At 42.4% G+C, this 22,163-nt stretch overlaps 1 protein-coding gene across 3 annotated transcripts; it reads left to right on the top strand.

Annotated features, from left to right (window-relative positions):
- Positions 1-40: 40 nt before the first annotated feature.
- Positions 41-21,420, top strand: il17rd (interleukin 17 receptor D). Of its 3 annotated transcripts, XM_077572359.1 has the most exons (17): positions 41-276; positions 7,840-7,894; positions 10,197-10,319; positions 13,719-13,837; positions 14,297-14,417; positions 14,503-14,547; positions 14,913-15,064; positions 15,146-15,211; positions 15,287-15,341; positions 16,542-16,652; positions 16,798-16,982; positions 17,076-17,191; positions 17,916-18,179; positions 19,029-19,514; positions 20,403-20,665; positions 20,742-20,902; positions 20,971-21,420. In XM_077572359.1, the coding sequence occupies exons 1-16, from the start codon at positions 157-159 to the stop codon at positions 20,855-20,857; spliced, it is 2,397 nt and encodes a 798-aa protein (XP_077428485.1). In that variant the 5' UTR covers positions 41-156; the 3' UTR covers positions 20,858-20,902; positions 20,971-21,420. The 3 variants fall into 3 exon arrangements, with proteins under 3 accessions (XP_077428485.1, XP_077428484.1, XP_077428486.1); XM_077572358.1 differs by having other exon boundaries at positions 42-276; positions 20,742-21,420; XM_077572360.1 differs by lacking the exons at positions 41-276; positions 7,840-7,894; positions 10,197-10,319 and adding an exon at positions 13,409-13,587 and having other exon boundaries at positions 20,742-21,420.
- The last annotated feature ends 743 nt before the right edge of the window (positions 21,421-22,163 follow it).

Genomic DNA, 22,163 nt, shown 5'->3' with positions numbered 1-22,163 from the left:
CTGTCTGTCTGTCTGTCTGTCTGTCTCTCTCTCTCTCTCAGTCTCGCTCTCACGCGCACACAGACGCGCATGCGCGTGCTTGCATGAGCGCGCATCGGCGGTGTCGGCGCGCTTGCCTGGTCTGCTCTCCAGAAGTTGTCGAGACTTCGGAGAGGAATGGCGGCTCCTCGCTCCCTCTTCGTGTGTCTCCCTGGTTTACTCCTCATGTGGAATGTTTCTAGCGGGGCGACGCTTCCGGGCAACAGGAGGATCATCCAGGAACGATGTGGCTTCAAGGTAAAAGAAACAAAAAAAAAGTAAAAAAAAAAAAATCACATTTCGGAATGTTGTTGTTGATGGCGTAGCTTGTCTTGTGTTCAGGTGTCGCCGCATTTTTTACTTTGCACGTAAAATTTGATAACTTGTAGGCGAAAATGAAGTTTAATTCAACTTAAGTTGGCTTTTTAAACGTTTATGGCGCGTGTCAGTTTACCTGTCGGAACCTGTTGCTTACCTTCCAAGCCGAACTCCGCTCGAAAAAGTGGCCACGTAAAGATTGTCCAGCGCTGTCGTTTAACTTATGGACATGTTGGCATTTTTAAAAAAGTTGTCACCAATTAGCCTTGTTTCTTGCTTACATTTCGGCTTTTGGGCAATTCTACCCAATAATCTGAATCAGGGGACAATCACAAGAATGTCTGTTGCGTATCTTAAAATTGAAAAGTTGATTCTTTTAAAAAATGTAGTCACTGCGGCGCAAACTTGTGGACATCACTTAAAAGATTTAAAAGTATGTTGAATCAATTATGCTTGTTTATTGCCGTCAGTTCGACTTGTGTGTAATTTAGTTAGCCAATTGTGTCAAATGTATTTCAGCCAAGTTGCTCGAATGTGGAAAATTCCAATGGGAATCACAAAACTATATATTGTGATTGTTGTTATGTGCGTCTGAGCATGTTGAAAAAGTCAATTGTACATGTTCTAATTTGGGGGTGGGCAACCTGAAAGGATTGAGCCCACCATCAATGGTTTTGTGGCTTTGTGTGAATTGCAGGTAGTAAAAAAAAAAGAAGGAAAAAAAAGCTGACTTCCTGCCATTTGATGGCTTTCACTTGCTTTTGGGGGTCTCACAAGGATCACTGCGGACCCAAGTGACATGTGCTGCTAGCAGCTGCGCTGGCTAAAAACACATGTTTGGCAAGCACATGCTTCCAAAACTTAACTAATCTTTCTTTTTTTTTTCTTTTTGAGAAAAAAAAAATTCCCACATCTGATTTGACTTTGGTTGTTTTATCTGCACTCCCAAGTTTTCCTTGCTCCGGGGGTTAAATGGTGTGTTTGTGTCTGTCTGTCCGTTATCTTCTGTGTGTCTGCACACAGGTGAGGTCATCATCTAATGTGTGTGTGTGTGTGTGTGTGCGCTAATGTTAGCTTGCAGTTTGTACTTCTTTGCATTTACTTTATTAAGATGGATTTCGAGCATGTTGGAGTAAATGCTCTAAAATAGCTTGATACAAACTTGACACGCATCTTAAGGACCGTATAATATAGTACACTCTTCATTTGTAGGACACTAGTAGAATTCTTACCCGTATTGTATTTTTCCACTACTTTATGACATTTCTGCACACTTGTAGAACCATTTTGGCTTACTAGTAGGACATCCACATGTTACTAGTGAGGCAACGGTTTAATGGTGTTAAACGTAATAAATGTTACAAGTTAGACAAATGTTCTACTAGTATGCTGAAAGAAGGACGAGGAGTTTACCTTTCTATTGTGTGCGCTCCATTTTGCTTATTTAACATTATTTTGTGTACACATAAATCGTTTGTGGCCGCAAATTATGATAGCATTTTGTTGTATCTTTATCGTGGCCAAATATTTTTGTTGCCCCCACAAAGTAGCCTACTGTGGAAGTGTGAGTGCTTTCTGAGTTTCTTTCTTTTGTTATTCCGCGTGTGTGTCCACGTTATCTGTATTTCCCCTTTTAGCCTTTGAAGTGTTGTCTACAGGAAGCCTCACACTGTTTACCCGCTGAAACATTCCTTCCTGCAACACCCCCCCCCCCCCCCCCCCAACCACCGTCCCACTCAAACACACACGCACACACATATCAAAGGCTGCTCAATGTGGGGGTTTGGGCCTTTGCTATTTAACAGGTGTGAAGTTGTTAGAAGTGTGTGTGCTGAACGTAGGTTAAAAAAAAAAAGTGGGGGGTTTTAGGAAACAACCTAAAGAAAGAGGAATGTCGTTATTTGCATGCCAGACCTGTAGGTGGCGATGTGCCTTTCGGCTTTCGCTAATCAACAAAACGCAAGGACTCATGGCTAGCTTGCTGTTTTTCAATCTTCTGGCAAAATGACCGCATAATTGACGATTTTGCTGAACGATGCGAGTTGTGTCATAAAATTCATCCATGCCAAGAAAGACAAAATACTTTAAGCAATGTTTGATTCTATTGATAACTATGAAAGTAATAAGTTCCTGACATTAGCATAGTTAGCGAGCATGCTGTTTGTTGCTATTATCTCGGTGGCTTGCGCTAATGTTAGCTTACGTCGCGTTTGCCAAATCTTACTGTAATACTAATATCTTGAATTCTTATGTTTATATCAGTTTCAAACAAAGACTCAGCAAAGGTTACGGTTTGATCTGATGACTTTGGATCGATGCAGAGAAAAAAAACTTGAAACATAGCCACGCTGCTCAGTCTAGTTCTTGTTCGCTGAATCTTGACTTTTTTTTTTCATAATCCTTTGAGAGATCACGTTGACTAGCAGATAGCGTTTTTTTAAAACGGAATTCTGATACTGCTGAATTGTTGACATTTTTACAATGCTAGCATCTATAACGTTTTTGCGTTTGTGTTAGCGTTAAGCTAGCTGACTTGTAAGACAAATTTGGTTTTGGCACAACTTGGACTTTTTTGTTTTATAGGAAGCTTGAAGTGAAAATGCAAAAGACGCAGCTGGCCTCATTTTGGAAGAATCGTTCAAGATCACTCAATCATGTTTTCATCTTTTGCGACCGGTCTCAGTGGATCAGAGCTACTCCACCCCCGCTTAGATCCCGGCTTAGATATCCCGCTTCCTGGATCATATTCCCCGCTTTCACCTGTACCTGTAACACTCGCCTTTGGAAAAAAAAACATCCCTTTGTGTGTTGAACAAAGCCGGATGATCCTGCCGTGTGTTTTTTTTTTCTTCACCCCTGTCAAACATCTGCAGGAGGACGCACAGGGAAAATCAGGCCGCTTCCTCCTGGCCGCAATTGCAACTTTCCAGGCAGGTTCCTCGCTGTCCTGCCTCCCCCGTACCGCCGGGGCTTGTATGTTTTTGGCATCAGAGTGCCTCGGCGTCCTTCCCGTGTGAACCTTGCATAAAATGTCTGGGTGGGCTTCGCCGCCGCGACGTCGGATTTCTGTCGGAAAATCATACGGAAAACAAAACGTCGGGAAGGAAAAGGCGACATGCAGTGCTGTCACTATTGAATATTTTTAGAATCGATCAATCTATCGGGGGAGGGGGCGGTTTCCAGCGAATTCGACAAGAATCGGTGTCGGGCGTCGGATGCATTTGATCACTGATTGCTTTAAGCTAGCGAATCAGCGCACGGGGCAAGAAGAGGAAGGGACGAACACGGATAAACAGTACTCAACTCATTCGCGTGGGCGGACATCGTGAGAGAAAAAGTAACCACCGGTATGCAATGTTTTATAACCCGCCCCCGTAAAGAGGTTTCCGGTTGCCTTTAGGAATAACGACTACCGCCCCCGATGGTATGGAGTGGAATTACTTCCTGCATATGCGCTTAAGGTCCGTAATAGTCGGGTCGGTGCGGTGTGTATTTACATCATTTTTCTACGCGTCATGCCGGCGCCCCAGGAGGTGGGCGTCGACGTCAGATTGGTGTATCTTGGTTATATGGGTATTCCGCAAGTTTCATATTAAATGAAATGTTTTAAAAAAACAAACAAAAAACAACACCTTTTTGTTTTTGTAATTCTTATGACAGCTTTTAATTGGATAAGGACATGGTTTCTTAAGTTTGTTTTATTGGTGCACCGGTCCCGGTTTGTAGAAATCAAAACATAACAAAATAAACAATACCAACTAATTAGTTGCAAATTAATTTGGGGCACCCCAAGCTACGGTTCATGGACCCCAGTCATTTTGAGAAGTACTTACGGCACAAGTTTGTTTTTTCTTCGCTATTCAATGAAAGCTTTGATGAATTAAACGCTGTTTTTTCTTTGCATGTGGATGTATGGAATGGAGGATTTGTTCCGAGTTTTTTTTTTTTGGGGGGGGGGGGGGTAAAGGAGTCACAATCTCAGCAGGAGTCGGACTGTTGGGGGGCGGTTATTGAGGAGCAGTCATGCAGGAGGTGGAAGCTGCAGGTTTTGTTCCTGTTGGTGGGAAATCTCTGCTTGGCTGAACACACACACACACACACACACACACACACACACTTCTTTCTTCAGGTTGCATTGTTGCACCTCACTTTTGTGCGGACTAATTCCTTCTGCACAGCTGCTGATCACAGCTTTACTCTGAGAATTTTTCTTTTATTTTCAACTTACACACACACACACACACACACTTGGGGGGGACTTGCCGACCTCATGACAACTCCAGATGTGTCTGGAAAATAAATGCAGGAAGAAGGAAGGTCCTGCTTTCCGGTGCCATTTTAATGTTTTTTTTTTTTTTCCCCCAGTATGCAAAGTGCATGTGGATTACCTTCTTACAACAGCAAATGATCCGCTTGTTTTCCTCCACAGTAAATAATGGAAATGGAAATATAGATCAGCCCCTAGACAGCCGTTTTGCCAATGGACATGAAATGGAATGCACAAAAGAGTCCAAGGACCCTTGCAAGTCACTGAAACAGGAAGTCGGCCATTTTGGTTAGAGGCAACATTACTTATTCAGTAGTGCTGCTTGTGAAGTGAAAGAAATCAGCTCCAGCTTCACCAATTAGCAAAACGTATGGCGGATGTGTCCATCACACCAAGACGGATGAAAAAGTCTCAAGGACCCATGCCTGGAATTGAACAGGAAGTCAGCCATTTTGGTCAGAAGCAGTCACTTGGGTACGTCGACAAACTCCTAGAAGGGAATTCTCTCAAATGTGACCCAGTCGGAAGCAGGCATCCAAGACAAAATGGCTGACAGCATAATAGCAAAACTTGTCTGTTTTGCTTTTTCTTTGGCTTTTTAGGACTTGAACGTTTTAGCACGGACTGGTTTGGCATTAGAATTTTCACTGTGCATGTCTTTCTGTGTCTAGATAATAGCTAGCTAGCTAGCATCTGCCTGTCTGTCTGGATGATAGCTAGCTAGCTTTCTATGTAGATGATAGCTAGCTAGCTATTGTCTGTCTGTCTGTCTGATGATAGCTAGCTAGCTTTCTATGTAGATGATAGCTAGCTAGCTATTGTCTGCCTGTCTGTCTGGATGATAGCTAGCTAGCTTTCTATGTAGATGATAGCTAGCTAGCTATTGTCTGCCTGTCTGTCTGGATGATAGCTAGCTAGCTTTCTATGTAGATGATAGCTAGCTAGCTATTGTCTGTCTGTCTACGTTTCTACTAAGAGAAGGAACAAAGTAAAATAAAAGAACCAAATTCGGCAGTTAGTGCTTTTGATCAAAGCTAAACAAACATTTTACACAAACGTGTTTTTGGGCTTGAACTTGCACATCTGGAAGCGAGTCCACAAACAAAATGGAGCTGGACGGACATAATTGAACCACTTCCTGTTTAATCAGATTCCTCCTTCTCCTCTTTCCTTCCCTCCAGGCCTGCTGATCGTTACCTCTTCCGTCATCCCTCCCTCTTGACCCCCCCCCCCCCCAAGTCTCGGCCTCCTCCCCTCACATTAATCGGCGCACCTTCCACCAGCTCAGGCTGCAATTAGTTGGGTGATTAGCTCAGGAAGTTGTTTGGGGAACCCCCCCCCCCCCCCCCCTCAGGGAAATTCAGCTGAGCTTTAACCTTATTTAGCTTCAAGCATTGCTTCTCATCTTCTGTGGGTTTTTTTTTTCCCCAATACAGATTTAAGGAGTCTCGGGTTCAATTGTGCCCAAAAACCAACAGGAAGTCAACAATTTTGCCTTGAAGCAACCATTTTTTTGGGTGAATTCCAAGCAAACTACTTCTTGGGAATCGGCTTCAATGTGATTCCTCCATACAACGATCCGCACAAAATAGATTGGACGCGTCTATTGTAAACAAATTCCCCCCCCCCAAAATTCTCAAGTACTGATGCCTGAAAAGCAACAGGAAATGACTCCCTCAAAAGCCCTGGACATGGAAGCACGCGAAATTTTGCGGGCATTTCTATCTTATACTTATCTCATCTAATACGACACACCAAAAAGTCTCAAGGACCCGTGACCCAAATTGAACAGGAAGTTGGTGTGCTTTGAATCAACCATTGTGGGTGAATTCCAAGGCCTTGTCCAATCACAAGTAGGCATCCCAGACTAACTGGCAGCCGACGCTCAATCGCAAATCAATCGGTGTCCTGTTTTGCTTTTTTCTTTGCTAGCTTGATGACTTAAGAGGGACTGCGAGGTCCTGTTTGTGGCAGTGGGAGGTGTTTTGTTTCTGCTCCAGGATCCAGGATGATTATAATTAGAGAGAAGCACCTGAAAAAAAGCAACAGCACCTGTCTCTTTGAAAAACGTCCGGATAGTTTGAGGGTCTCCGAGTGACGAGGGTGGACACGTTTCCTGGCTCAAGGTGAGAGTGCTGCTTATAAAGCAGTTGGGCGGCTCTTTTAGAACACCGGGTCGTGTCCACTTCCTGCCTTTTTATAGGTTGTTTGTTCTGCTACACACAAAAAAAAAAAATCTGTGTTGCGTTCATGGTTGTCCCGTAAATCATGAGCTCAACAAGTACTACTTGGACCTGCGTTATGTGTGTGGTCATGTGTTTGTGTTTGTGTGGCACAGTTCTTGCCATCTCATCTGTAAAGGACAACGCATTTATTTGTTCAATTTCCGTCATTGTTTTTCTAACTTCCTCTTTGGGCCGAAGTTTATTTTGAAGGAATGCGGAAATGGAGGAGGGCGTAGGCGCCGCCAACTTGATAGCGAGATGTTTGAAGAGTTATTTGGAGCGCGACGAATCCATCATTTTAAGATACTTCGCCGGTTCAAAGTGGCAGGCAACAAGGCAAAGAATTTGCACGTCGCAATGCCACAAATTTATCCCGCCTTCACCTTTTATTGTGTGTGAGTGCATCAAAGGCTTGTTTGATGGTTCGATGGTGGCGTTGGTGTGTGCGTGAGTTTGGTTTGAGGGCAATGAGGGTCTTCACAAGTTCATAACGACAAACACATGCCGGCATGCGCCAACTCTTGAGTTACAGTGGCTGCTAATAGGCAACACACACACACACACACACACACACACACACAGTGGGACATCTGTCTGATGGCTTTCAGGTGTTTGTGTGTGCTTGTTGTGTACGTGTTACAATTATCTGACACCTCTAACGAGCCGGATGGCGTGCGTGCGCGTGCGTGCGTGTCAAAGCAGGTCAAAGTTGTAAAAGTGCCTCAAAGGTGTCCAGTGCATTGTGGGTAACAACCGCCTCGGGGGCGACCACATGGGAGCCGACGTATAAAAGCGTAGCTACACAATTTCACACACACACACACCCTGCAAAATTGTGGCTTCAGAGCCCTTTCAAACGTATTGATCCGTCTTGGAGTTTCACACAGAACGCACTGGACAGCGTGAAAGGGGGCTTGAACTTGATGAAATTCCAGGCTGCATCAAATGTTTGGATTTTGTGCTTCTGGTTGTGAATAGTAACAAATGTTGTTGTCTCTTTCAAACGCGCAGATGCAGCCCGGGGCCGACGGGGGTCGCAGGTTGGCCGTCACGCTCAGAAGCGACAGTGAGTTTCATATTATGACAAAAACACACACTTATGCACACTAAACTTATGGATTTTTTGCAAAAAACAAAAAAATGACAAATTTAGTGCTAAAAAGGGGAGTCAGAGTTCAGCATCAATGTTGTTTTCCTCTCATGTTCCCCTTTAGACGCACGTGCACGTGCACAGGCACGTGCACAGGCACACTTGGAGACCCCCGCTTCCTCCTCTTTTGTCCTTTTGTGGGTTCAAGTCAAGTTCCTGAGCCGTGTCCGATTCCTGGCCGGCCGCCCTTTTGTCCGTGACCATGAGCGAGTCGCACACTCATGCCACCATTTTGTGTGTGCGTGCGCGTGCGTGTTCAAATCCCAACTTGTACATTGACTTTTTCAAACAAACTTGTTGAGGGTTTTAAAGACGGATTTTGAAAATGAAGTCAAAAGTAGGGTTTCAAATCAAGTTCAGGTTTTAATTCATTGAATGAATTCAGGGTCGGTTTTTAATGATTCCATTATGTGATCCATTTGTATGATTGATAATTTAATAATATTATCAAACTATATTTATAAAGCGCCCAAAAATGATGTCATTATGCAGCGATATATAAAACCTGCTCTTCCCATTCACCGCGGAGGCTTCCAGTTTGCCTTGGTAGAGGTCACGCTCGTATGATGTCGTGAATAGCGTGCAGGTCGGGGTTCAGAGGTCGGCTATCTATGCGATAAAGAATCAAACTTGAAAGAAAAAAAGTGTTAGGAAGGAAGTTTAATCCTCAGCCGCTTTTACATGACAATAACGCTTTGTGCCAGGTTACTCGTGTGTGTGTGTGTGTGTGTGTGTGTGTGTGTGTGTGTGTGTGTGTGTGTGTGTGTGGACACACCTCACTGCCTCTTCTTCCCCTCAAATGAAGATTGTGTTGGTAGTGATGTCATGAAAGAGGATAAAATGAACTTTGACCCCCTGAGTCGGTCACAGATGATCGGCTGTGATGACATCAGCACACACGCGCACACAAAAAGAAGGACATTTTGAACAAACGTGTTATTGTTAAATTTTTGGCATCGAGGCGTTTTTCCCATGTCTTGTCATGGTAAAAGTGTCCACACAATTCCGTGTTGAATGGCGCAACTTCCACTTTGTGGCTTGTTCGTAATGCCTGCTTCCAATAAAATGGCCGACTTCCTGTTCGATTTCCAGCAGGAGCCCTTGAAACCTTTTGGCGCATCCCGTAATGTCCTCCGACCGATCCGTGAATCTGGTTTCTGGTTTGGACTTGATGTGAAACTTTCCGCGAGGCGGAAGGAAGGAATGGCTGCTTCAAACTAAAATGGCCGACTTCCTGTTAGATTTCCCGGCAAGGCTACTTGTGACTTTTTCCTGCGTGTCCAGCCAATATCGTGTCTCTCATTTAAAGTGACGCCAGGAGCCATTATTATTATTATAATTTACAAAAACTGACAAAATAACTAAAACTGAAAGAAACAATATCATTAATGAAATAAAATCAAAATTAAAATGCTTAAAAAATAAGAAAACTAGCCGAAACTACAGCTTACTTTTTATACAACTAACTAAATAATGATAGCGAAAATGTCCTTTGTGTCTATTCGTATCATTTGAAATGTTTTGATTTTGGTGTTGCTGCATTTCCATACGGAAGAAGGAAGGCCAAGTAGTCATTTGAGTCAAGTCAAGTAGTCACGTGACGTCCGTTCGGATCTTCATAATGAAAAATCCAAAATTATTATACGCCTGCTCAGGGTTCTAAGTATTTTTAGTTAACTTTTGAGGGGCCGCGATTATATAAAGTGCACGGTCGCTAGTGGCTAACCGTTATGCTAATTAGCTTAGCATCTGTTTGACCTTCTCCTTCGGCCCTGAACATGACCCTCCTCCTCCTTCGTCTTTTCGGAAGCAGATCAGTGACTCGTGTTGCATCCGCCGACCTGAAAGCGTTCATCCATCCTTCCTAAGCAGCAGGACGCCAAACACCGCCCCACCCCCCCCCTTCCGACCCCCTTTCCACCTCCGTCAAAGAGGAGCAGCGAGTCGTGTCTGAGCTCCCGCCCTCCTTCCTCTTCACTCTTGCTCAAGCTTCGTTTTTTTACCACACAAAGACTCTTTGTTCACAATGTGGTTTTCAACATTGGGCATCAAGTTGGAGTTTTAAGCAGAAGGTTAGGGTTTCAAATTAGGATTTCAAGACAGGGTTAGGATTTCACATCAGGGTTTTAAGACCTGGTTAATAAGTCAGAATGTAAAATGCTACGTTTGCTTGTTACGCTAACACCAGTGTTTGTGTTTTTTTCGGTGTCTTTTCCAGACTGCTCGTTGAGCTCGCCGCTGGGCAAACACGTCATCCACGAGGTGGCCAACGTCTCCTTCACGCATCTGGCCTGCGACCAACAAGCCGGAGTCGTGGTCCACTGGTCTGCCAGTCCGCTAGGTGCGCTATAGCGGTGTGCCTACCTGTGTCTACGTGTGTGTGTGTGTTTGTGGCATATCCTCACAATGGCCATCCATCCTGAGACTGTCTTGAAAACCTCATTTCAAACCTTGTCTTGAAAGCCTGATATTTGCTCCAAACGCTAATCTAAAATGCTAACCCTGTCTTTAAACCCTGGTTTGAAATCCCAGCCTTTGGTTTTACCCTAACATGAAATCCTCATTTTGAAAACCATAACCCTGCATTACACCCTACTTTGAAATTACCCCTGACTTGAAAACCCAAATTGAAATGCTAACTCGGTTCTCAAACCCTAACTTAAAACCCTACCGTAGCTTGAAAGCATAATGTGAAATTGTAGATTTGCCTTGAAACCCTAACGTGGAGCCCTAAGCCTGATTTGAAACCATAACCATGTCTTCAAACCCCAATTTTAAAACTTAACTCTGGTTTGAAACCCTAGCTTCACTCATTCTCTGCAGTTCAGAGGCTGCATCAAAGAAAAAACTTTTTTTTTTTTTAAACTCTTTGACTGCCAAAAACGTTAAATAACGTTTAGTAAAATCCTATGGAGGAGTGCCAAAGACGTTAAAAGACGTTTGTTTCAAAACAGAGGTGAAACTAACCATTTTCTATTGTTGATTACTCAAAAAGGGAATAAGGTAGAAACAAACTTTTTTTTTTCTGATGAAAGATGAGAGTCCAATCTTTCATTTGGTAGTATGTGTGTTTCCATAGTCCAAACACATAATTTTCTGTGGACCTTGAAAGATCAGTCAAAAGATCAGTCAAAATGCTTAAATCGGCTGGCACCCACGGCATCCCTTTTCTGAAAACGTCTGGCAGTCAGAGTTAAACGTATAAATACATCTTTGGGACACTTAAAACATTTAAAATAGAACATATTTTTACGTTTTTGGGAGCAAATGAGTTCAAATTAATCAAATGTTGCCCAAAATGCACAATAACGTATCAAAAAATGTATTCAACTGGGAGCCCTGAAGGACCTTGGACAATTTTTTTTCCGACACAAAGGATGTTTCACATGCAAGGATGTCAACGTATGTCGCTTTGATCAACACTCACTACCTCCATGTGAATGCCAAGGAATGTGTGTGCGCATTTGTGTGTGTGTAACCTGAAGCTCCCGACTGTGACAATGCAGCCGATTGTTTTCCCACCGAGAGACCCAAAAATCCCGCGCAAGTATTTGGCGTGCCGGCGATGGCCGAACAACGAGACGACTCTCTCCTTCCCCCGTCAGTCGTCCCGCTCACTCAGCGTCCTACTTTTGCAAGCACTTCAAAAGAGGCTGGCATTTTTCCCTGATGAAATATAATGAAATCATTTCACATTTTAGTTTGCGTTCTCGCTGTTCTGCATGTCCCGTCCCTGCTTTGTGAGGCATGCGTGAAGGCTCGATGTATACTGCTGTTTAGTTGTCATTTTTTTCAATTGGGCTTGGAAAATGACCTTGCAAAATATGTAATTAGTGAACTCACAATTCTACCTAAAAACAAAATTATACTCAAAATTTTGCTTAGCAACAACTCCAGGGAGATTTGTTTGAATTTTGCCAAGCTTAAAAATAAAAATAAAAAGTGAACTTTTATTTCTGTTAATTTTTAAAAAAATTTTTTTTAAATGTTCGTTCCGTTCCGTCTTCAATTCCGCTTATCCGGGGTCGGGTCGCGGGGGCAGCAGCTTTAGCAGGGAAGCCCAGACTTCCCTCTCCTCAGCCACTTCAGCCAGCTCCTCCGACGGGATCCCAAGACGTTCCCAGGCCAGCCGAGAGACGTCGTCTCTCCAGCGTGTCCTGGGTCGTCCCCGGGGCCTCCCGCCGGTAGGACATGCCCGGAACACCTCCCCAGTGATTTAAAATGTATTTATTTATTATTTATTTATTTTAAATATTTTTTAAAATGTATATTTGAACTTCAAATTAGGCGAGGCAAGAAAAACTTTAGCAAAAATGTGTGTTCGTTGAATTCGAAATTCAGCAGTCGGAATTCTGCTTTGGAGCAAAAGTGGCAGAACAAAGTTTGTATTTATTGAACTCAAAACTAATGCCTGGCAACAAGTGGCCTGAAAATTTGTAATTTATTGATCTGAAAATTCTCCCTAGCAACCAGCAGCTGAGCAAAATTTTTATTTATTGAATTTGGAATTCTGCCCAGCAACAAGCATCCTTACTTTTTTCTTACTTGAAATCCTGCCTAGCAACAAGCAACCTTCTGGGCATCCTTACTTTTTTCTTACTTGAAATTCTGCCTAGCAACAAGCAACCTTCTGGGCATCCTTACTTTTTTTCTTACTTGAAATTCTGCCTAGCAACAAGCAACCTTCTGGGCATCCTTACTTTTTTCTTACTTGAAATTCTGCCTAGCAACAAGCAACCTATTTTACCCAACACAAAAAGTAACATAATTACTTAACAAAATGAGTTGTTGTCATTTTTGCTGTGATGCGTGAATGTAAGGCATTATTAATAACATTGCGGACATATTTCACCCATTATAACGTCAGGATGCATCTTTCTTCAGGTCATGTCCACTTTGCAACCTATAAAACGCTACGCTGACTTCATTAAAATCATCTGTGGTTCTCTTCACTCATGTGACTTCCATGTGTTGAACCTCGCTGTGTGACTCTTCTGTCATGTCAATTATTGGAGCACCACAAAGAATTCATATCTGGCCACATGACTTTTAAAAAAATATATATATATATATTTTAACTGCTACACATTTTGGAAGTAACTGTGGCTGAGGTCAAAGCCTGAGAAAGTCGGCCATTAAGGAGTGAAGGAAGGACAGAAGGAAGGAATTGGGAAAGGTGCCCAGGAATCTGCCCGGAGACGGGAAAAACCTGTTCTGCTGTCAGGCTAATGAGAACAACATGTCCCGTGCATGGAAAGCTTTCATTACAAGAGTCAAAGAGGCTTTGAGGGGGGGATGAAAGAGAATGAGGGCGGATGAGTGGGCTGGGGGGCACAGGTGGAGGAACCGGGGTTTGGGGGGGGGGGGGGGCCTTAGCGTGGAAGAAGAAGCCGAGGGGGTAAAGCGCAATTTGATGGGAGGGGGTCGAGGAGAAGAGGACCTCTGTCAAAGAAACGAGCCGCTTTCACACAGTCATCCTGCAAAATTGGGCATTTGGAACGCTTGCCTTTTACACACAACCCAGTGAAGTGAGGATGTTGTTATTGCTTTATCCTCTGCGCAGAACGATTAATATAAGTGCAGCTTACGGAGGAACAGGAAGTCTCTGTGTATGTCCACACGTCCATTGAGTTGAAACAAAAAGTACAATTTAAAACATTTGTATTTCTTGAATTTGGAATTCTGCCTAGCAACAAGTGATGTTAGATAGACAGCTGAACTTCCTGCTGTGTTTGTGCAGGAATCGAACACATCAAAGGCTTCCGAGTGTATCTGGAGGACAAGAATCCTGACGGGAAACGATGCCAGCATCTCATCCTCAAAGACCCGCGACAGCTCAACTTCTCCTACAAGAACACGGTGAGACAAACGTGCACTCATTTTTGGCGCTTATTGAGCTTTTCAATGTAATACTCGCAAATGAATTGCAACAGAGACCGGAAGGGTCACAGAAAGCCGTGAAGGTAGGCGTAACAACTCAGGGCAATGATAACATTCCCGGTCTGCTTGGCAACATCGACGCACCGCATCCTGTCAGATGTCAGACCTTCAAAATAAAAGCACATAATACAATACAATAAGTTTCGCTGCATTTTTTGGATGCTAGCTTATTAGCTATTGCACTCAATAAACATGCAGAAAATATTGTATGATGGCAAATAAATCATTAGCAGCAGTAAGAACAGTTTCCCTACCAATGTGCTTTTATATTGAAGCACATGCCTGCCTGATGCATACCTAAAATGTTTGCAACTAATCATGAGTAGTGTCTAATGTAGTGAAGGTGTAACTTATTCACAAACAACGAACTTGTTGCAGAAGCTGAGCAGTCAGCCGTTCAGCGGCCTGAGCTTCGACACGGACTACATGGTCCGCGTTGTTCCTTTCCCCACGCTGATGAACGACAGTTTCTTCCCGCCGTCTTTCCTCAGGACAAACTGTAAGCGCAAGTCGCTTTAGTGTTTAACACAGCCCAATTAGTGTGTGCGTTTTAACGTGTGTGTGTGTGTGTTGTTACGCTGCAGCCTGTGAAGTCCTGCTGGGCTCAGAAAACCTGGTCTGTAAACCATGTAAGTTCCTCGCCGTTGTCGTCATAACCGTGAACACGTGTGTATTTGTGTGTGTGTGTGTGTTTTCTTGGCAGATAATGTAAAATGAGTATTTTCAATGTTCAGTCATTTTCATTATTTGACTCTGGTCACATTTTCTGACCAATTTACGGGGACATCCTGGTAATTCCAATGAGCTGACAAATCTGTTTTCACCCTCCGTGTCCAAATATGGTATTTTTTTTTTCTTTTTGCGCAAATCAATACAATTGCTCAATTCTCTGTTCGGTTTACGTATTATTAACCAATTGAAAGTGTTGAAAATGGAAACTTGAGCTGGCCGCGAAGTGACACTTGAAAATTGAGTTTTTTCTCGGTTGTTGCAGTCTGGAAGCCCAAAACGCTGAGCGTGTCCCAGCTGGGATCCAAGCTCCGCGTCAGCTTCGAGCAGGCCCCGCCTTCCTTCGCCTTCAACTTTTACTACGTTTACTTCAAGCTGCGCCAGGACGGACCCTTCAGACTGCAGCGCTGCAAGCCCGTACGACCACGCCGAGTCCCAACACGGAGACTTTTGATTATGCTCGAAAGTGGGCTCGATGCCAATGAAATGTGTTTGCAGGACGCCAACCAGGTGAAAACCACGTGCATCCTGCAGGACGTCACGCCGGGGACCTACAGCATCGAAGTAGACGCACACGCCGCTTGTCAACTGAGGTGTTTGCCACCTTTGTAAAGTGTGAATGTACTTTTTGTGCGGCAGGTACGAGATGAAAGCAACACCACTAGGAGGCAAACGCAGTTTTACGTCAGCCAAGGTGAGGCGCACGCAGGCTTATTGCCTCCCCCAAGGAATTGTTGTCACTGGCTGGATTTTTTGTTTTTGTTTGTTTAGAATTTTTTATACCAAAACATTTCATTTACCACTAAATTTAAAAAATCGTTTTTTTTCAATATATATATTTTTTAATTCATTCAATTACTGGGAAATATTTTGTAAAATATATCTATATTTCTATGTATAAATATTTTGTAATTATCATATAAATATATTCAGAAAATTACCAAATTTTTTACCAAATACATTTAATTTACTTTTTATATATTAATCATTTCATAATACATATTAAAATTATAATACATATTACTTTCATAATTTACTTTAATATAATAAAAATAAAACTCTTTTTAACTTTCGTTAAATTGTTTTAATTTCTACAAATACTTATATTATCCTAAGTTTTATTGAATATGCCACTAATTTTAATAAATAATTTATTTTCCAGATTTTTTAAATTAATACAATTACTGGGAATTATTTTGTAAAATATATCTATTTCTATGTATAAAAAATAATAATTAATACGTTCAGAAAATGACATAATTTTACCAAATACATTTAATTTATTTTTTATATATTCCTAATTTCATGATGAATATTAGAATTCATAATACATATTACATTCATAATTTATTAAAAAAATAATAAAAACTTTGTTTTTACTATCTTTGAAATTGTTTTAATTTCTGCAAATATTTTATCTTGAGTTTTATCAAATCTAACAATTTTATGATTAAAAATAAAATGAAATCACATGTTCAAAAAGTATTTATGATAGATATATTGATCACTATTGTTTTTGTCCAATAACATTTGTATCTTACCCATTCATACAATGCAATAATAAATTATTATTTTGATTTAGTAATACGGTACATTAAATTACAAAAATGAAATCAATTTTTACAAAATATATATATATATATATAGAGGGTTGCTCAGTATATCGGTCCTACAAAACTACCACGATACTCCCCATCTTAAAGAAACGATACCAGAGATTTTCAGTACTGGTGGTGTACTTTGAGTGTGCCAAAGGTTGCCTAATGTTACTCAATACCGAAGTCAGAATTTTGGTATCATGACAACACTATTTATGTCTGCATATGCAGTATGTAACGTGTACTGTGGATGTTGTGCTTGATCTTAAGAATGGTGCATTTTTGTCACGCTACAGTGCACTCCCCGTGGGCGGGGCCTATCCGCGCCATGGCCATCACGGTGCCGCTGGTCATCATGTCGGCCTTAGCCACACTCTTCACAGTCATGTGCCGTAAGAAGCAGCAAGGTGAGAGAAAAGCGTCTTTCGCTTGATGACCTGTCGTACCAGGTGGAACAGGAAGTGCGTTTTCAAAGTGATACAGTCAGCCGAGAAATCCAAAGGAAAAAAAGCAAACCTTTTGAAATGTTAATCGGTGGCCTGACCCCGTTAGAGAACATCTACAGCCAGCTGGACGAGGAGACCAGCGAATCGTCCAATCAGAGCGCGGCGTTGAACGCCGAGAGGCCGTGGCCCCGCCCCAAAGTCTTCATCTGCTACTCGGATCGCGACGGCGCCAAGCACGCCGGAGTCATACAGAGCTTCGCCTACTTCCTGCAGGACTTCTGCGGCTGCGAGGTGACAAAAGGCGGCCGAGTGCGCCAGACGGGAGGGGCCAGTCCCGCCTGTCACTCTTCTTTGCCCTCACCTGTCAATCGTGTCGGTGGTCAGGTGGCGCTGGACTTGTGGGAACATCTGGAGATGTGCAGGGAAGGTCCGATGTCGTGGCTCAGCAGGCAACTGGACGAAGCAAACTTCATCATCACCGTCTGCTCCAAAGGACTTCGGTACTTCCTCCTTCTCCTCCTCTTCCTTTTTCTTCTCTTTCTCCTCCTCCCTTCTTCTTCTTCTCCTTCTACCCTGTGGAGAGACAGATGATGGATGGCTGCTAGCTAAATAGACGAATGTATATTTTCAAGGGGTGTCAGGTAATTCATTTTAATCGTAATTGCACGACTTCAAGAGTTAACTCACGATTAATCTTTAATTTTAGGTTTAGATCAGAAAAATTAAAACTAAAATGGCTGCATCTTTCAGTCATTGATAAAGTAATTTCATAATTCGTGAATTTGAGTTAAAATGAAAAAGATGCACCGTACAGCAAAAAACGAGTGTGATATTGATTTATGTTGAGGTCATTTTTCTACCACTAGATGGCATTTGTAAGACATTGGTGACATTTTTCTTTTCATATTAAGAGCTATCTAATCTTTAACATGAAGTGACTTGTGAAATTCTGTACATTTTTAAAATTGTAAAATACAACTTGACGGCAGTGTCCACAAATAAAAGAATTATTATTCCATTTAATACTGCAAAATTTTAGTGTGGACGTTTCTGCTGCGTTGCGACTGGAATTCCCCCAATACAGGCTTTCCAATGAAGGGGCGGTCATTAATCGCTAGATGGTGCAAAATCACTCTCAATATAAACGTTTCCAATCCTCGTGACCGCTACATGCTACTTCCGTTAGCATCTGCTGGCCTCATATCAAATGATTTGCCCCGCCAGCTACTTCGTGGAGAGGAAGAGCCGCCGAGGAAAGACGCCGGCGGGCCGCCGCGGCAACGGCCGCGACGTCGGTTGCCCGTCGGTGGGTTCCGGCGGCGACCTGTTTGTGGTGGGCGTGGCCATGATCGCGGAGAAGTTGCGCCAGGCCAAGTGCCAGGAGAGCGAGGAGCGCCGCCACGCCCGCGAGCTCCATCGCTTCATGGCCGTCTACTTCGACTATTCCACCGAGAGCGACATTCCCACCGTCCTCAGTCTGGCTCCCAGGTACGCAAGAAAAGATCAGACATGCTCGTTTGTGGCATTGAATTTGAATTTCCATTTCACTCGCTTCTCTCAAGGGTTTCTATCAATTTTAACACATAAAAATGAGCATTTTAGCTCAATAGCTTCCGGGTCATGTGACCTATTTACTAACTTGTGCAATAGGGGCACACTAAAATCCGTTCCCATTTTATATTAATTTAAATAAATTATACAAATGTTTTTAAGTTGTATATTTTTATTCTTCTAAAAAATATATATTTCATTAAAAACTGACAATTTAACAATTATAATCAGTATATATATATATAAATATTTTATAATTTATGTAATCATAAAAATAAAATACACATGTTTTAATTTTAAACAGACACCAATTCAAATTATTTTGTGTCTATGTATATTTTTTATTATGAATAAATAAACCATAAAATATTAACACTTACTTTAAAAATAAATTAACATTTTTCTTTAAATTATTTGACTCAGATTTATTATTATATAAATGTTTATTATTTGACTAAAAAAAATTCAATGAAAAATGTAAAAAATAATAATTTTGTTTTATACGGTATTAAATGTTAAATTCCAATTGTATTAAATTTAGATGGATTTTTTTTCATGTTTACATTAATTTAATATTAATGAGAATACATAGTTATATAATAGTGGAGCATTCTTACTCTTCCAAAGATGTTTTCATTATTATGAACAATTGTTTTATGCTTGAATTTCTAAAATGAAGTGAAATGAATCTTGATTTCCTTGTGGATGCAAAAGAAACGCAGCTGCTGCGCTGGTCTCATAATGCAGCCTTTCATGTAGACCTCGATTTTGTGTACTTGTGTTGAGGTTCAAGCTGATGGACCAGCTGCCTCAGCTGTTCGCTCGCCTGCACTCGGGGCACTCGGGTCTGGCCGAGCGCGACTCGCAGCCGCTCAACATCTCGCGCAGGAACTACTTCCGCAGCAAGTCGGGCCGCTCGCTCTACGTGGCCATCTGCAACATGCACCAGCACATCAGCCAGAACCCGGACTGGTTCCAGAAGCCCGCCGCCCCCTGTTCGTCGCCCCGGGACGACGAGGCGCCCACCTCGTCCTCCCGGCAGGACGGCGGCCTGCTTCTGAACGAAGTGCTGGTGAAGACGCCCGAAAGCGGCGAGGGGACGCCCAGGAAGAACGCGCTTTCGCTCGCCCCCGGCCCCGCCATCAGCTTCAACCTCAGCCTCGGACCCAGCCTGAGTCCCGGTCCTGTTGCTGGTTCTCTTCCCAGTCCTGCTCCCAGTCTCGCTCCAGCGCTTCCGCAGGGATCTCCATCCAGGCTGGAACGCACCTCCAGGTAAATACAGACTCTGGAAATTCTATTCGCCCGCCCAGCTCGTCTGAGCAATTTCATTTTGTAAAGCACTGTAATGACAAACAAGTGCCAGTAGATGGCAGCATCACCTCACTTTGAGATCGGCGCAGCTTTTGAGTACAAGATCAAGATTATGTAATGAATGGCAGCTTTTCACGTCGATTGTGAGGGACAGAAATGTTAATACTGTCGAAGTCGGACAAGTTTAGGCACCTGACAAACGTTTTCTAACACAAGCATACATTTGTTAAAGTATATTTATGCATATTTTTAACTCATCCACTGGCAGCCATTTCCACCGGAGCAAGCCCCTTCGCTCCTGTCTGTTTTATTGGATTTTGACTGATTTTGTAAAGCCAACATAATATTGTGTTCTATTGCTATAAAAACATGTGACCTACCAAAAGAAAAAAATTGCCTCTTCTTTCATCAGGAAAAAAAAGTATATTTCGATCTGTTTCTGTTTTGCAGCAATTAGCATTAGAATATATTTAAGTTTCATCAATATTCACATTCCTGGTGGAAAACATTGGCAAAAAGAACTTTTTGCAACATGACCCTGGTTGATCTCTTATACTCAGCTGCCACCTGCTGGCCGTTTTTTTTCTTCATTAACAAGATGACTGAAATACTTGCACGTGGTAGGGGAGTGGATAATCGGGTGTTTATTTTAATGAAATTATAAAAGTTGGCAATTATTTTCAGTATTCATAGGCTGGCCCGGTCCACTGTACTATGGTTGAAAAATATCAATGACATCATCATACTTAACTTTCATCACAATAATATTGAATAGAAAAATCTAATTGTTTGACCCCTACAAGCTCCTTGGGGGAGGTCACATCTTTAATATTGTTCTGTCTCATTTAGAACCTCCTCCGTAATCTTCCCGGAGGAACCGTCCCGCTTGCCGTGCGTCCTCCAGGACGAGGACGAAGAGGACGTCCCCCCTGTGGAAGCGGCAGGTGGCCCCGCCTCCCCTGAGCCGCCGCCGCCGCCCCCCCGCGACTCAGGCATCTACGAGTCGTCGGTGCCGTCCTCGGAACTGTCCATCCCCCTGATGGACGGCCTGTCCCACGAGCACGCCGACTCCTCGTCCCTGGCGGAGAGCGAGTCGTCCTCGTCCGGCTTGGGTAAGCTCTCGCGCCGATAGGGACGCCGCGACCGCTTAAGATTGGCATCCTCACGACTTTTTGGTTTGTCACGTAGGAGACGAGGAGCCGCCGATTGTCATGTCTCTGGGCTGCGGCGCCCCCACGGTGTGTAAAGCAGAACTGCACCACTTTGAGCGAAAGGCGGGGCTGGAACCCGTGGCCTCGCTGTAACCCACCAAATTCTCCAATGTACATTCTGGGATGTCAGTTGCCATGGTAACCAGCGGGAAGGACGATGCGTTTGGAATTCAGGCACACCAGGAACTTTTGTGTTTTTTCCACAGTTTTGTGACGCCTGCGGATTGATTGGGATTTTCCTTCTTCCTCAAATTCTTCCGTTCCGGGAGGACGTCGACACAGAGAAACATCCCCATTTGGCACACACGCACTTTTTCCCACCCTGAAAAGTCGTTTCTGAGGAATACACACTTGACAGCGGTTCCCGGTGTTTGTTGAAAAATAATTTTGATCAACATTTAAAGATGTCGTGTCCTCTTTCTAACCTTCTTCGATAACTTTTGAACTGAAAACGTTTGCAAAAGGACCACAAAAGTGAAAAAGGGACCACAGCATATACTAATTGTATATAGATTTTATTTTTTTTTGTTGCCAGAAATGTCTGTTCTAATTATCTTTTTTTACCCTAGTTTTGTTTCTCTGCATTGACTAGAAATGTACTGTTTTATAGTACCTTAAATGTAGGAAATAAAGAAAAATAAATCTTGTAATAATTACCTTGAGCTTGGTCAATTTCCAATAACATTTGAAGCATTTTTTTCAACCAATATTAATTTAAAAATATTATACGTGGGTTTATCTTATATTAAAAAAAATTTTAAAAAATTATGAATTTTTTTATTTGGTTTTAATAAAACTTTTTTTATGTACATATTTTTATTTTTTATTTAAAAAAAAAACAAAATTTAAAAGTTCATTGTGCCGTTTAAAAAGCTAATATAGTCGCCTTTTCTACATAACACTCAAGTTTGTTTGGGGAGTGGTGGAGGGTGACGTCATGCGCGTCCCCACTTAAGATCGTGCACGTATTCGCACGTGCACCATGAATGAGCCTGACACAGATGCTGCAGTTACGCTTTGGGCCAGAGGTGGCAGTCACGAGTAAAAAAGTGACAAACTGCACAAAGGTCCTTTCAATTGATTGAATTGTGTTCATTTTTTAATAAAATTTAAATTAAAAAATAAATTTAGAAAAAAATATTTTTATTTTGATGCATCTATTACTGAATTATAAAAAATATTATTCTGTTGTAATTCTTTTTTTAAACAAGTTAAAAAAATTCTAATAAACATATTTTTAATGTATTTTATTCAATGAAATAAATCAGCAGCGCCGTCAAAATGAATGACGTTCTTTCCACCTGGTGATGTTGCTGGAAAGTCGTTCAGCGGACGGCGGGACTTCAACCGAAACCCAAGTTCCAGAAAGGGGAGTAAAGCATGCTGCCTGAAGTGAAGC

This window comes from Vanacampus margaritifer, chromosome 8, assembly GCF_051991255.1.
Source record: "Vanacampus margaritifer isolate UIUO_Vmar chromosome 8, RoL_Vmar_1.0, whole genome shotgun sequence".
NCBI classification, from domain to species: domain Eukaryota; kingdom Metazoa; phylum Chordata; class Actinopteri; order Syngnathiformes; family Syngnathidae; genus Vanacampus; species Vanacampus margaritifer.
This window is presented reverse-complemented; position numbering and strand designations above follow the sequence as displayed.

What these genes read in the sequence shown, in the direction of transcription:
- il17rd (XM_077572359.1), top strand. Translation starts at nt 157, where the DNA reads ATGGCGGCTCCTCGCTCCCTCTTCGTGTGTCTCCCTGGTTTACTCCTC. An exon ending in GTCTTTCCTCAGGACAAACT is followed by an intron (nt 14,418 to 14,502) that starts GTAAGCGCAAGT and finishes GTTACGCTGCAG; the next exon opens with CCTGTGAAGTCCTGCTGGGC. An exon ending in AAACCTGGTCTGTAAACCAT is followed by an intron (nt 14,548 to 14,912) that starts GTAAGTTCCTCG and finishes CGGTTGTTGCAG; the next exon opens with TCTGGAAGCCCAAAACGCTG.